Genomic DNA, 13,283 nt, shown 5'->3' with positions numbered 1-13,283 from the left:
GGAAACAGAAACATGACAAGGAGTTGAGTGTGAAGTGATTAAAGCTGTTGATGTCAGTTCAAGTGTATCTGCTGAAAGCTTTTGATACAATTTAAGTGAAACAAAAAAGACAAAGAAGGCCCTTGAATGAGTTCACATGTTTGAAATCAGCTCATTGTTTCATATTTTTCACAGTGCATTCACCTAAAAGTATGTAGCAGCTACACTCTTCAGACCTAGTAGAACAGTCAGGTGGTTTATGCGTTAGCCTCAACACATTGAAAGGCAGTTTGTAGTGTCGGGAGCAGCATCAACAGGATTTAGAATAATAAAAGCCCCTATCACTGGGAAACATAAAAAGACCACACAAACCATGACAACCGAAACTGAAATAGCTATTAATAGCTAATCAACTACTGCTGCAGTGTTGGTCCCAACCTTAATGATGAATCAACAAATAAACAAATAAACTTAAGTTAACAAGAAGAGTGAGTGATGATGCTGTTGTGGTGTTTATGTAAAAAGGGAGCAAAGTTATGTGAAGTATAGGAAACCCCACTGGGTCTGGACACTAATTATGGTCCTGCTGAAGAGGTGAGGTGATGAGGACTTGGTCTGGGAGCAGATATGAAGACTGGTGCAGAAGTTCAGCACTGTGACTGACAGCTAGGTGAAGAGGGAGGAGAAGCACATTAACAGAGACAACACAAGTGAGTGGTTGAAATTTGGGCATAATACAAGAGAGCAACAGAATGAGATTAAATAATTGTAAAAGACTGAGACATGAAGTCTTCCGGTCATTAGCTCCATTTTAACCTGAAGATGATAAACATGATAAACCTGTTAAAGAACAGCTTTAATCTCTTGAGTGTGGTTTTATTTAAAAGGAAAATGATCCATATCTGTTGATAATGGTGTCTGTAGGAAAAAGAAGTTGCAGTGACAGAACAGTACTTTGAAGACATTGTTGCCAAAAATGTCCAGATTTTTGGTAATAATATTAATTGGTGTATCCCATTTATGGAACAAAATTGGCTGCATCAAGTCGAAATGTCTGCCACAAAATGATGAGTGTGAACCTGAAGTGACATTCTGCGTGATGGATGAGTGTCAAATGAGCTGTCTCCTCTTTACACACTATCACGAGATTGTTGGTTGTTGGAAAAATAATTCAGTAGAGCCCTCAAAACAATTTTGCGCTATAGAGCAAATTTCAAGTAGTTAGTGTTCATAAAAAACAAAAACCCATTGCTGAAAACAGTAGCTGTTGTTTATCAAGATGGGGAAGTCTTCTGTGCTGCTCAAATAAAAAACATATCAGCTGCCTGAAGAGAGGTCGTAGGTAATCTGTTCCAGAACAACAAACCTCATTTTTGGACAGGATGAGTTCGTCCTTCCCTTCTCTCCTCCTCTTTTGAGTCTCATCACTTTCTCCTGCTATCTCTGAAACCCCTTTTTCAACCTCTGCTGCGGGAAATTATTTGAGCAATTGAGGTTGAAATGGTAAATTTGCTGCTGAGACAAGTTCTAAACACGGCTCTGAACCAGTGTACGACAACTATCCTGTGAGTACATACACAGATGTGCTCTCTGTCCTTCCTCCGATGACAGGCTAACATACTGTAGGTGCCAGCCAGATGGCTGGATAATTGGTCAGTTTTACTGTTTTAGCTACTGGCAGTAATTAATGCGAACTTCACCTTTTCACTTTATCTGTTTGATATAATGCTGACCTAAATGTCAGAAGCAGCATCTGTCCACCTGAGTCTTGTTCTTCTTCCCGTTGCTCTTCTCTTTCACTTCCCCCACTTGTCTGTTGTGATCTCTCTGTCACTTTCCATCACGCCACGTCCTTTCGTCGTCCTCTGTCTTCTCACAATCAGTCCCTTATCTGTTCCCATCGTTCCCTCACCACCTTTCATTTTCTGTCCGTCTGCAGGCCTGATCGACATCCATTGTTAATGCTCACCCTCTGCCTTCCTTCCCCCATTCATGTTTCTAAATCTCCCTATTCTTCTCTCCACTGTCCTTTTCCAGGAAAGCTAGAGATTCTCTGCCAACCTTCCGCCAGTTCTTCAGCTCAGCATTCAGCCTGACCCATGTCAGCCTGGCATCTATGAAAGTCCCTCCTGATTCGCTGAGGTGAGTGGCTGTCACCGGCAAGGATTTCAAATGACCTTTAAAACCCTGTGGATCTTTCGGTCTGTCGTACGTTTAAATCACTTGTACTATTTATTTTATACAGCAAAAAAAAAAAAAAAAAAAAAAAAAAAGCAGCGGCCGTACTAATCCTAATCTCAGTCAGACTGACCCTTCTTACATGTGCCATTGTTATGCGAACTGATCAGATTGTACTTCAATATAGCCAGCAGAAATACCATAAAAATAGATCCCACAAAGCACTCTGGGTACTGGTTGCTACTAATCCTGAAACACTTCCAAATAGGATAATCCACACAAATATAACATAACAACCAACCAAGAACAACAATGAATTAATCGATGACTTCTGCATTTCTGGTAAAGTTTCCAAAGAACCATGTAGACCGATCAGTCATAACATTATGGGAACCTACCTAATATTGTGTACGTTTTCTCAGACAGCCTTTACCAGTTGAGTCCTGGACTCCTCTAGACCTCTGAAGGTGAGCTGTGGTATCTGGAACAAGACGTGAACAGCTCTTGTCCTCAAACATGACCATTTCCATGCTTCAACATGTCAATTTCTGGACTAAATGATAGTCAATACCAGATAATCAATATTATTCACGTCTCTTCTCAGTGGTCATGATGTTATGGCTGATCAGTGACTATCTACCTGGCATTTTAGCAGACAGTGTCAGGGAGCATATTTGAGGTTAAAGCATTAGGAGGAGCTATGTCTGCCGTCACCAAGATTTAGAATTTTTCATTACATTACAAAAAAATGTCTGAGGAGTGTGCCTGTGCTTGTTTGGTTGTATGTAAATAGTTTGTACAAAGTGCAAACAGAGGTTTGTAGTTAGCTGATGCATCTGTTACATACACTGAGTCAGAATTCACTCCAGAACCAATTCATGTTTAATGCAATGTGGTGTTACTGTCCTCATAAAAGCTATAATTATAATCCCCAGCTTCATGTTAAATAAAATGATAACACTGACATTTACAAGCCTGACATTATCAAATGCACAAAATTAAAGTCAGAAACTCTGTCGGTAGAAAATTGAAAATCTGATTTGGTACATCACTACTTATGGCGGTAAACTAGTATAATCAGTGGATGACCCCAGCATTCACTCATTTGTTAACCAAATCCTCTGTTTGTGTTTTATTAATGCTGCATTAGTCATGGAGTTCTTGATGTTGTTGGGCAATGACTATTCTGCTGAGTATATTCTGCCTTGAGTAGTGCATCACTGATAGTGACAGCCAACTGGCAACTGAGCTTCTGTTTCCTTTCATTTAGACAACCTCTGGTCAGGACACACACACTGAGCTGGCAAAATAAACCGCAATAAAAGCCAAGAGGATGCACCAATATGCACATCAGGCTATCCCTGTAATATTATACTGACTTAACTGAGCAGAAACAGCAGAAACTACGTGTGCGTGCGTGCGTGCGTGTGTGTGTGTGTGTGTATATATATATATATATATATATATATATATATGTATATGTATATGTATATACATGCCTGTTAAATAAACAATAATGGAAATACTATGAATTATAAAGGAAATATTATTGTGGCATTGAAAATGAAATGAAAGGATTTAAATGTATCACTGTGAAATAGCATAATCCCACTATTGATATTGCCACAGTGCCAAAGGAATAATGCTATAGGCTTAGAATTGTAAAACAAGTGAATATATTTCTGTGATGAATAATATATACTGTAGGAGGAAATTAATTCCATAAATAAACCAATGAAGGAATTAAAGACTGTAAATTAGGAGATATTTCCTGATTGCAAACATGTGAGCCAGTGTTTCCGCTGGTGCCATGAAACTCTACAGACCTGAAACAATGCCATGATTGGCTCTGGTGAAGCTTTTTAAAGTGAGCATCTTCTGTGTGTCTTCCTGTGTGTGTGTATGTGTGACTCAATGCACTGACACCACCTCTCTGTGTCAACAAGCCTTTGTGCTGCTGAAATATTTAGTCAACTTGAGGCCTGAGAGGAGTAGAGGATATGCTATCACCTGGGCCACTTGTGCTAAAACTGTATCCACTCATTGTGCTGAAGCACCGAGTCAAATATAATAATTTAAATGCATTGTTCTGCTGTTCAGTGGCTGGGAATCTAATCCTAATCTTATGCACAGTGGCCTTGAAAGGAGTGCAGTGGTCCACTCCACCATAACTAGAAGCAGAGCTACTCAGCAGAACAGCATGTTATTTTCTTTGTTTGTGTCGTCTCAGACCTGGGTACTAGAATAGTTTACACCATATGGGGAGGAACCTGCATCAAAAGCATCAGTGAAACTCAATCATCAGGGCCAACATTACGCTTCAAACGTTTGCTTGTTTGTTTTTGTTTTCTTTCTCTATCATTTCAGAAGCCTGGCTTTTAAGTGTCTATATTGGCCGCTGGCCATTATGTCTATGTGTCTGCAGGACTGTACCCTTACCAGCTTCAGGAGATCTGTAACGAATCCAGCTCAGAGAGCATCTGAGTTAAATGCCACTTTCCCTACAGGGATGAGTGGTGCACTGCAATATTGCAGCTTCTCTCTTAGGTATTTAGCCTGCTGTTAGCCCCTCATGGCCTGAAAAGCACCATCAGTAGCTGAGCAAACAAAGCAAACTGCCAACAATTGAGACGATCGTGTGCTGCATGATGGATCTTAGCCAAAATGGATGGAGTCGACTTCCCACTTAGCATTTCTCCTCATTACCTCCTTGTGGTGCATAGCTGTTAAATGTGTATTCACTGCACAAGAACAAGCTCCAGCAGGGCCTTGATGTGCAAATGCAGTTTTCATCTCCGCATCCAGCTCGGAGTGCATATATATATGCATGTGCGCACACAACAATTGATAACTCTCCTGAATAAATACTGAAGGTTTTTGAGGTAATTTCTTGTGGGGACTTAGTGAGCTATGAATCTTCTTCCTAAGCTACTTTTCTCTAAATCCTTTAAGGTGGCTCTAAAACTTTTAGGTGTGCAGAGGAGAACGTGAAGCATGATGGGCCAGCAGGGAGGGGTCGGATGATCCGTTCAGGTTGTTAGAGGGAGGAAAAACAGCAAATGGATTCATTTTGGGACTGATCTTAACTTCACTTATTTTTTTCACTCTTTCATGTTTGCCACTCCCTTGTCCATTAATTGCCCAATTAATTGCCCTATTATCTATCACTGTGCCCACTTTTCTCCTTCCTTCATGTGTTCTTCCATGAATCCTTTTTTCTGTTTTTCTTTGCTTTGCGTTCCCATTTCCTCTCTCCTTCTGCCTCTCTCTCTCTCTCTCTCTCTCTGCCCACCCTCTCTACCCTTACTGTTTTTCCCTTCAGGGCTCTGTTCCTGGGTCTGTCCAATAACCCTCATATCACTGATTTACACCTGGACATCAGCAGCTGTGAGGTATGCTCTGTCAGTCTGTGCTGCTCATCTTCTTCACAGATTTATGCTTGTGGCCATCTCACAAGTTCCTCTCGTCTCTCTTTTCCTCCCACAGTTGAGGTCAGCAGGCGCCGGGGTGATTCAGGAGCTCTTTCCTCGAGTTTCATGCGTGGGGACTTTAGACATCTCTGATAATGGTAAGAGACACGCCTGCAAATAAGACCCACAAAGGGACAGGCTGCTGTTGTGTGGACACATTGATGGTCTGGACACTGACAGCGACAGTTCTTCATGAAATGGGTATAACTGAAAAACTGAATAAATGTCAGTCCAACCCAGATAAAAAGAGCTGAAGATTGATACATGTTTGGGAGGCAGCAGGGTGTCTAATGAAACACTATTAAGTAAGATTATGGGAATTGTGGGATCCAGGGTATTTGGAGATTAACCTGGTTTAGACTAAAATTAGGAATGTCCTGGCCTCCTCATCTTGTCCAACCATATATATATATATATATATATATATATATATATATATATATATATGTTAATTTATTATTATTTTTTTTTTTGATAATATGTTTAACATGGTTTAACTGACTACATGCCGACTTGACGAAGGCTTCCGCCATAATTGTATTTACAAGATAAGAAATCATACTAATTGCTACGGTCTCTTGACAATCTGGAGGTTACAGTTAGCTGCTATCAGAAGGTAACAGCTTGGTGCTAGCTAGTTAGCGTGTCAATTCAAGAAAAAAAAAATGTTTCAGAGAGATGGGTTGGTGTTGCTTTCCACATCTGGAGACAGCTGTTAGTGAATGAGTAGCGAGTAAAGCAATGAAGTTTAATTCAGCATGAACAGCTGTTCATCCTCGAGATTATGTAGCAATAGCGAAATGCACAAATTGCTCATAAAAAATTGCTCTTTAAAGTATACGTCCCTACCCAATGGGATTTACAGCCACTCTATAAAGGGTAGTAAAATTCTTGAATCTTTAAACTTGCTTACACTTGCTTACTTGCAAACTTTTAAAAACATTCAGCACGATAATCTTACTAACAAGCAACAAGAATTCAGCCAGTGTTGTATGTCAAGGAATTCAAAGCAAGTGCTTGTACAATTACATTTGTCAGAAAGGTCTCTGGTATCTGCGGGAGCTCAGGAGAATTTGAGCAGCAACGAGGACTTTGCTTGGAAAACTAATTACCCCTAGATTACGATGCATGAACATTAAATCTTTATGAAATCAACAATATGAGAAGCTTATCACACACGGAAGAGGCAGGGGCAGCAGTGGCAGCTGCACCAGCAGGCAGCTTGTTTGTGACAGGCTGTAACGGATGTGCTGTAAGCCTACATGACTATGATTGGATGTCCCCAGTCAGCCGCCAACCAAACAGCTGGTGATTCAGAAATTGATGCATGAATAAATCAGCTGATGCCATTCACCTGATGCAAATGCGACCTCAGTGCTGTGTGTAAACTCACACAGTGCTCCACAAAAAAGGCAATAATGCTTCTATTCATAATGCAACAGGTGTCCTCCCTTTTATATTCCAGGCTGGATTACCAACTCAACAAAACTGGCAAAGACCCAAAACAGTTTGACAGCTCTTTGGAGAACCCTGGTTATTTCAGGTTCTTAGCATTTTATCTGGTTTTGGCCAATTGCAAATTTTTTGGCGAATTAAATTCGGTGCATTAAAAGTGCAATAACTACTGAGACAGGCCCTCCTGGGACTGGGAGACCTAGCATTAAGACCGCTCTTATTTTGTTTTTGCTGTGCAGATAATGTAAATAGTGTGAATAAAATAATGCTGAGATGTAGATTATGGCTGTCCTTGGCTTTCTAAATGGTATCACAATGGGTGGACTGTAATAGAAGGCAATAGAATGCATACACATAGCAGCATACGTATGTGTCAGACAGCATTTTTTTCCCCTTAACAGTCTTGACAGTGGAATTGTGTTGTAAACTTTTCCTCATTTACAAGCAAAGTGTCCTCCTCCTGATGAAATTTTAAAAATTCATTTCATAGCACCACTTTCCGATGTGAGCTATCAGGACCAGACCATCTCAATCTACATTTTTATTTGAAAGTCACAGATGAATGCATTGAAGAGTTTTGTCCAGCAGCAGAAAATATATAATCTACTATAAACCTCTTCACCTTGACGCAGCCTCACATCAAGCATTCTACACGTCACTGAAACGCTTTGTACCACATTCCTCATCTCGAGCAGCAATAGAAGAAAAACTAGCGTGTCTCTCCTCCGCAGCTTCTCGCCTCCCTTCTGCTCTATCATGTCACAGCTTTACTGCCATTGACTCAAAAATAAACTCACTTCAAATTAGAAGCATGTAAGCACATTTAGCCAAAAATATGTCCCCCCCTCCACCCCTTTGAATAAGCCGTTTCAGCCTTTGTCGCTGAAATATCTTATATCTTGCCATGGTAACCATTTCTTCTTTGCAGCATTCTCCATCCTTGTGCTTTTATGAAAATGTGAGTAGGTGGGAGTGGAGGGAGGGGGTTTTGGATGAGGTGGGGGGTGTTAATTGGGAGTATTTTGGAATTTCAGTGGGCAGTGATGAGATTTTGTTCCAAAACCATTAAACAAAAAAAGGAGCTTTGAAAGCCAAAAATGTTAGCAACTGCTGAAGGATGAGCCACTGCTCTGACCCAGTGTTCGAGAAGAAGAAAGTTTTGAGTTTAATTAATCAGCGGTCTATCTTCTAGCCTGTTCTCGCATTTAATCGTTACTTGCAAGGACGTAAGTAAGTAAGTAAGCATCACCGAGGATTACCATTTAAACAGAGATTCAGTGGAATATAGCATAGCTTGCGTTGCATAATTGTTGTGATGCTCCACTGCACTGTGCTGTTTTTCACCGCAGGTTTGGATGCTGACTTGCTGGCTGTCATCCCAGCATTCTCCAGGCACCCCTCACTCAAACACCTGATGCTTGGGAAGAACTTCAACATCAAGGGCAGGTCCGGACCACATAGGGAGCCAGCACTACAGATGGTTGAGACAATGATGCTGATGTTGACTGATGTTTTCCGCCTCTCTCTGTGTCCTCAGGGTGCTCGATGAAATTCTGCAGAAACTAGTTCATTTGGTGCAAGAGGAAGAGTGTGTGAGTTGGATTATGTAACATATTGTGTACACACACACACACACACACACACACTCAAACAGAAATCCTCTGTGGTATGATGTACAGACGCACGCCTACTCGTGCCTCAGATTTGTCGCCACAAGCGCATATCCTGTGCGCACACACAGCACACACTGGTCCCCATTTAAATTTTTGTATCGTTGTTCATGTGCATTTAAGATTAATCTCCCACCTGCCACATATACGCAGTACAAGGTGCAAACACAGTATTTATGTCTATGGGCTCAGCGAATGATTCATTTGGTCTCAGTTTATTCACGAGACTCCCGGGGCTCTCTCGCCTCCCTGCTCTGCAAATCCAGCATGACAAGTATCTTTCTCAATTATTTACCACTGGTGATGGTGATAGCTCACAAGTGTACTCTTGCACTGAGCGCAGACTGATGTGTGCATGCAAATGCTGCACTCAAAGAAGCATAGTTGGGTGTAAATGTGTAAATTAAAAGGCCTGACACAGAGATCTTCCGAGTTCAACCTGTTAACCAGCTCACCCAGGAAATACCAGGAACACAAACATCAAAATCATCTGTTTTCCTCCTGTAGAACTTTGATCCGAGGTGTTATGTTTAACACTCCAGTGGGTCATGTAAGGCAGCAAGCTTCAAAGTGAGAAAATGAGAACTCCAGTTGAAATGTGCAGCTAATTCAAAATACATAAACAAAAATTTAGTTGGAGGAGGATGGGGCGGGGTTTGCTGGGTTTTCCATCACAGCAAGATTGCTACAACTCTGGTTGGAAGTGGGGGCCAACTAATTGTCATTTTAAAACAAACCAGGGCTGTAATTCCACTTGCCACACAAACTTAAATGAATGTATTTCAGACATATTCAGAAATTCAAAACTGGTATTAAACATCGAGTCACAATGTTAAGTGTAAGCATAATGCTGCAGAACCCCCAACTCAGGTAAAATGTTTTTTTACAGACTTTCCTTGAAAATAATGTTATTTGTGAAATTACTGACTGACTCAACATTGAACTGATTTCCCCAGACATCCAAAAGCTGTAATATGTCCAAATGGAAAAAGTTTTCTGAGTGAGGAAATATTTTATGAATCTCTACTTAAAAATGAAAATACCTGCTTATAACCTCCTGGGGGTACTTTTTTCCCCACCCATATCTGAAAAAAATATCTATGTTGTCTTCTCCATTTTCTGGGCATTTGTATTCATATTTACTTAATTCTAGATAGTGATTTTATTCAAGTCCTCCTCCATATTTTTTCCGTCCACACACTCTCACTCACTGTGTCATCCAGGCCCTGCAGTCGCTCTCCTTGGCTGACTCCAGGCTTCGCCAGCGGGGAACAGTGCTGGTCAATGCCCTGGGCTCCAACGCCTGCCTGAGAAAGGTCGACCTCAGTGGCAACCTTCTGGAGGAAGCTGGGGCCAAGATGCTCAGCAAAGCCCTGCAGATTAACACAACACTCAGGTGTGTACGTGTGTGTGTGCCATTTCAATTAAAAATCACAAGGGTAATGGGGACAAAGGGGGATTTTCACACAGATTACTATTGACAAGGAGAAGTAAGACCAAAAGACAAATTGTTATTTTGACGACGGATGAAAGAATAGGGTCAGAGAAAATTAATATTATGGGTATGGTTTAAGGGGAGGACTCACCGAAGGAGCTGCGAGGCAGAGCAGTGAGTTTAGTGCGGGGGCTTCAAAGACAGGAAAGGGAAAGTGAGCCGTGTAGGAGATAAGAAGGTAAGACTGAGGAGTCAGGGGGGTGGTGAGGCAAATTTGTAGGAAGGAGAAAAAAGGGGGAGGAAGGAGGGATGGAAAATGGCCTTCAGGCATACAATATATTGTACAACACTAGAATAAGAGAGGAGTCTGAGTGAAGAAGTGCTGATGTTTTTGAGATGGGTTGGAGGTGAGGAAATGGAAGATGTAAGTAGAAGAAGCGCTAAGATGGGCGCAAAGTGTTTTGGGAGGCAGCAACAAGACGGGGTGGGATGGTAGTATTAGGAGAGGGAAACTGGTGGATGCCTACTCAGGAGGGAGAACATTATGAAGGGATGAGAGAGGGAGACCACCTAAGCAGTGAGATTTGGGCTCCGCTGATTGAATTTTTAGGGCAGTGAGAGAGCATGGTGGGGAAGGAGAGACGGGGATCGGGGAGGAGGAGGGCGGATGAAAGAGAAGAGGGGCTGGAGATGAGTGATGTATTAAAAACTGGAGTCAGACAGTGTTGAGTGTAGGTGGAGGATCTGCACTGTGAAAGAACAGAAGCTCATTAGTTGCACGGCACTCGCTCATGCATTCTTAATGCTGTGATATGGACTTATTCTATGCATGTGGCAAATGAATGTCCTGACAAATGTGTTGTTAATCCTTCTGTGATGTGTTTGTGCAGCTGCACGGTCAGATAAGTAGTGGGACTATTCCATTAAGTCCTTTGTGTGCCTGTGCCTGTTTACAGTGTTCCTGGGGTCCAAAAACCAAGCCTCCACTTCTAGTTAAATGGCTGTTTGAGATGGTCTCGGGTTAGGATTATGCCACTGATGGGTCCCTTCAAAGACAGGGTTACAGGGGCATGTCTGTGTTTGTATCTGTAGCAGGAGCTGTAAAAAGCGACTGATCGTGCTCTCCTTCTCCTCTGTGCCTGTCTTCCCCTATTCCCTGCTGTTTGATCCCTCTCAGGAGTGTGACATGGGATCGCAACAACACCACGGCGACGGGGTTCCAAGATGTGGCGAGAGCGCTGGAGCAGTAAGACGAACACAGCACAAGCAACGTTTGGAGAGGATGCACACTTAAAATGCTTCTCACACACACACCACACACACACATATGTAAAAGGCAGATAGCCATCTTTGTACAGTGTTTACTATTGCACAGTGTTTCATCAGACTTTTGACGTGTGCATGCCAGTCAAATGTGGGAGTGAAGTTTGTGTTTGCAAGTCTGTGTGTGGGTATGTACAAGGGTGTGTGGGTGTATTTGAGAATTAGGGATTTGGAAACAACCGTTATAAATGCCCTGGGTGTTTTCTGTTTGTTCTTGTTAACATCATAAATCTTCCAGTTTTTTATTGCCTGGGTGATATTATCCCAATTTCCTTTGTCTCCTTCCTCTTGCCACTGAATAGCAACTTTACCCTGCAGTACATGCCCATCCCCCTCAGTGATGTCACCCAGGCATACCGCAGTGCCCCAGAGAAGACTGACCAAGCCTTGACCAAGGTGAGAGGGACTTAGGTTTCGACAGCGCAGGTGGTGAATAACAGCCCTACCTGACAATTAGTTTGAGACTGAAATGAGATATTCTGATGGATGACTTTCATTTACTTGTGATTCAGAAGTGGTGATTAAACGCACAGTAAGCAACTTCCCCTAAATCAAAGAAATAACGATAAACTTCGCCAGTGGCATCACAGAATAGCACGTGGGATCAAAGAGTTGTTGCCTTCACATTTTCTGTAAGCTTTTCCAGGTTTGGATTTCTTCAGTGTCAGTCATTCAGGAGATTTTTACTTTGAGCTGATATCTCCTACTCTCCAAAACATTCATTAATCTTCTACTGCGTATATTTTCTGGGCCACAGAGGGTGCTGGAGCCAATCCCAGCTCACATTGGGTGAGGGCGGGGGTACACCCTGGACAGGTCACCGGTCCATCACAGGGCTAACATACAGAGACACACAGACCAACAACCACTCACACTCACACTCAGACCTACGGACAATTTAGAGTCACCCTCTAACCCAAGCATCATGTCTTTGGACATTGGGAGTAAACCGAGTACCCAGAGGAATCCCATGCAGGCACGGGGAGAACATGCAAGCTCCACACAGAAAGGCCCCAGGCTGCAAGGGTTAAACTGCAACCTTCTTGTTGTGAGGCAACAGCACTAACCACTATGCAGCCGTGCTGCTGGTTTTCTCCAAAACAGACAGATACAAATATTATAAGCACTGAATTTCACATTTAAAGTCACATCTCAGTCAGACAGAGAACATCAGAGACAGGGTGGGAGATGAGACTCCTGCTTTGTTTTGATCGTTTCTTTGATCACTTATGCCAGACATTCAGGAGGTTACTCCCAGCAGCAGAATCATCCACAGAGGTCTGCTCCGCTCCATAAGTAACAGACCGTGGGATTAAAGCTGGTAGACGTAAAGAATAAAGCAGGTTGACTTTTAAAATCAGTCATTGGCTACTGCTCTTCAGCAGACCCAAAATATCATGGAACAGATTGAAGCTGAGCTGCTTACCTTTTTCCTTTGGTAACTTTCAATCCAATAACTAGCCCTCTCTTAAAGTCAAGATACATGTCAATTAAATAATCAGAAGGCAGTAATATTAAAACAATCTGCAGATGAATTAATGATGAAAATAAATAAAATAAAATTGTTTGTCCTTGAAAATTTGTGCCTGGTTCTTATGTTGAGCGCTGGACATCAGGTTTTGAGTAAAAAGGGATGAGTTTTGTGACTTGTGTTAAACCTTTTGTGAAGATATGCTTTTCAACAAAGCTTTTTCACACCCAGCATTAAAACAGTGAAGATTTTTTAAGCCAACCAGCCTCTTTGTTGGTCTGCCTCCAAAAGTTGAATTCCAA

The 13,283-nt window shown here is 41.9% G+C and overlaps 1 protein-coding gene across 1 annotated transcript in view; it reads left to right on the top strand.

Annotated features, from left to right (window-relative positions):
* carmil3 (capping protein regulator and myosin 1 linker 3) overlaps positions 1 to 13,283 on the top strand; it is a 74,202-nt gene that overhangs the window by 43,493 nt on the left and 17,426 nt on the right. Inside the window, exons 17-24 of the mRNA XM_029524682.1 lie at positions 2,017 to 2,121; positions 5,480 to 5,549; positions 5,644 to 5,725; positions 8,432 to 8,528; positions 8,620 to 8,674; positions 9,976 to 10,148; positions 11,365 to 11,433; positions 11,813 to 11,906. Of these exons, the coding sequence (XP_029380542.1) occupies positions 2,017 to 2,121; positions 5,480 to 5,549; positions 5,644 to 5,725; positions 8,432 to 8,528; positions 8,620 to 8,674; positions 9,976 to 10,148; positions 11,365 to 11,433; positions 11,813 to 11,906 (745 nt within the window). The remainder of the gene's footprint in view (positions 1 to 2,016; positions 2,122 to 5,479; positions 5,550 to 5,643; positions 5,726 to 8,431; positions 8,529 to 8,619; positions 8,675 to 9,975; positions 10,149 to 11,364; positions 11,434 to 11,812; positions 11,907 to 13,283) is intronic.

Source organism: Echeneis naucrates, chromosome 17 (assembly GCF_900963305.1).
Source record: "Echeneis naucrates chromosome 17, fEcheNa1.1, whole genome shotgun sequence".
Classification (NCBI taxonomy): Eukaryota; Metazoa; Chordata; class Actinopteri; order Carangiformes; family Echeneidae; genus Echeneis; species Echeneis naucrates.
Note: the sequence above shows the minus strand (reverse complement) of the source record. Positions and strands in the feature narration are given on the sequence as shown.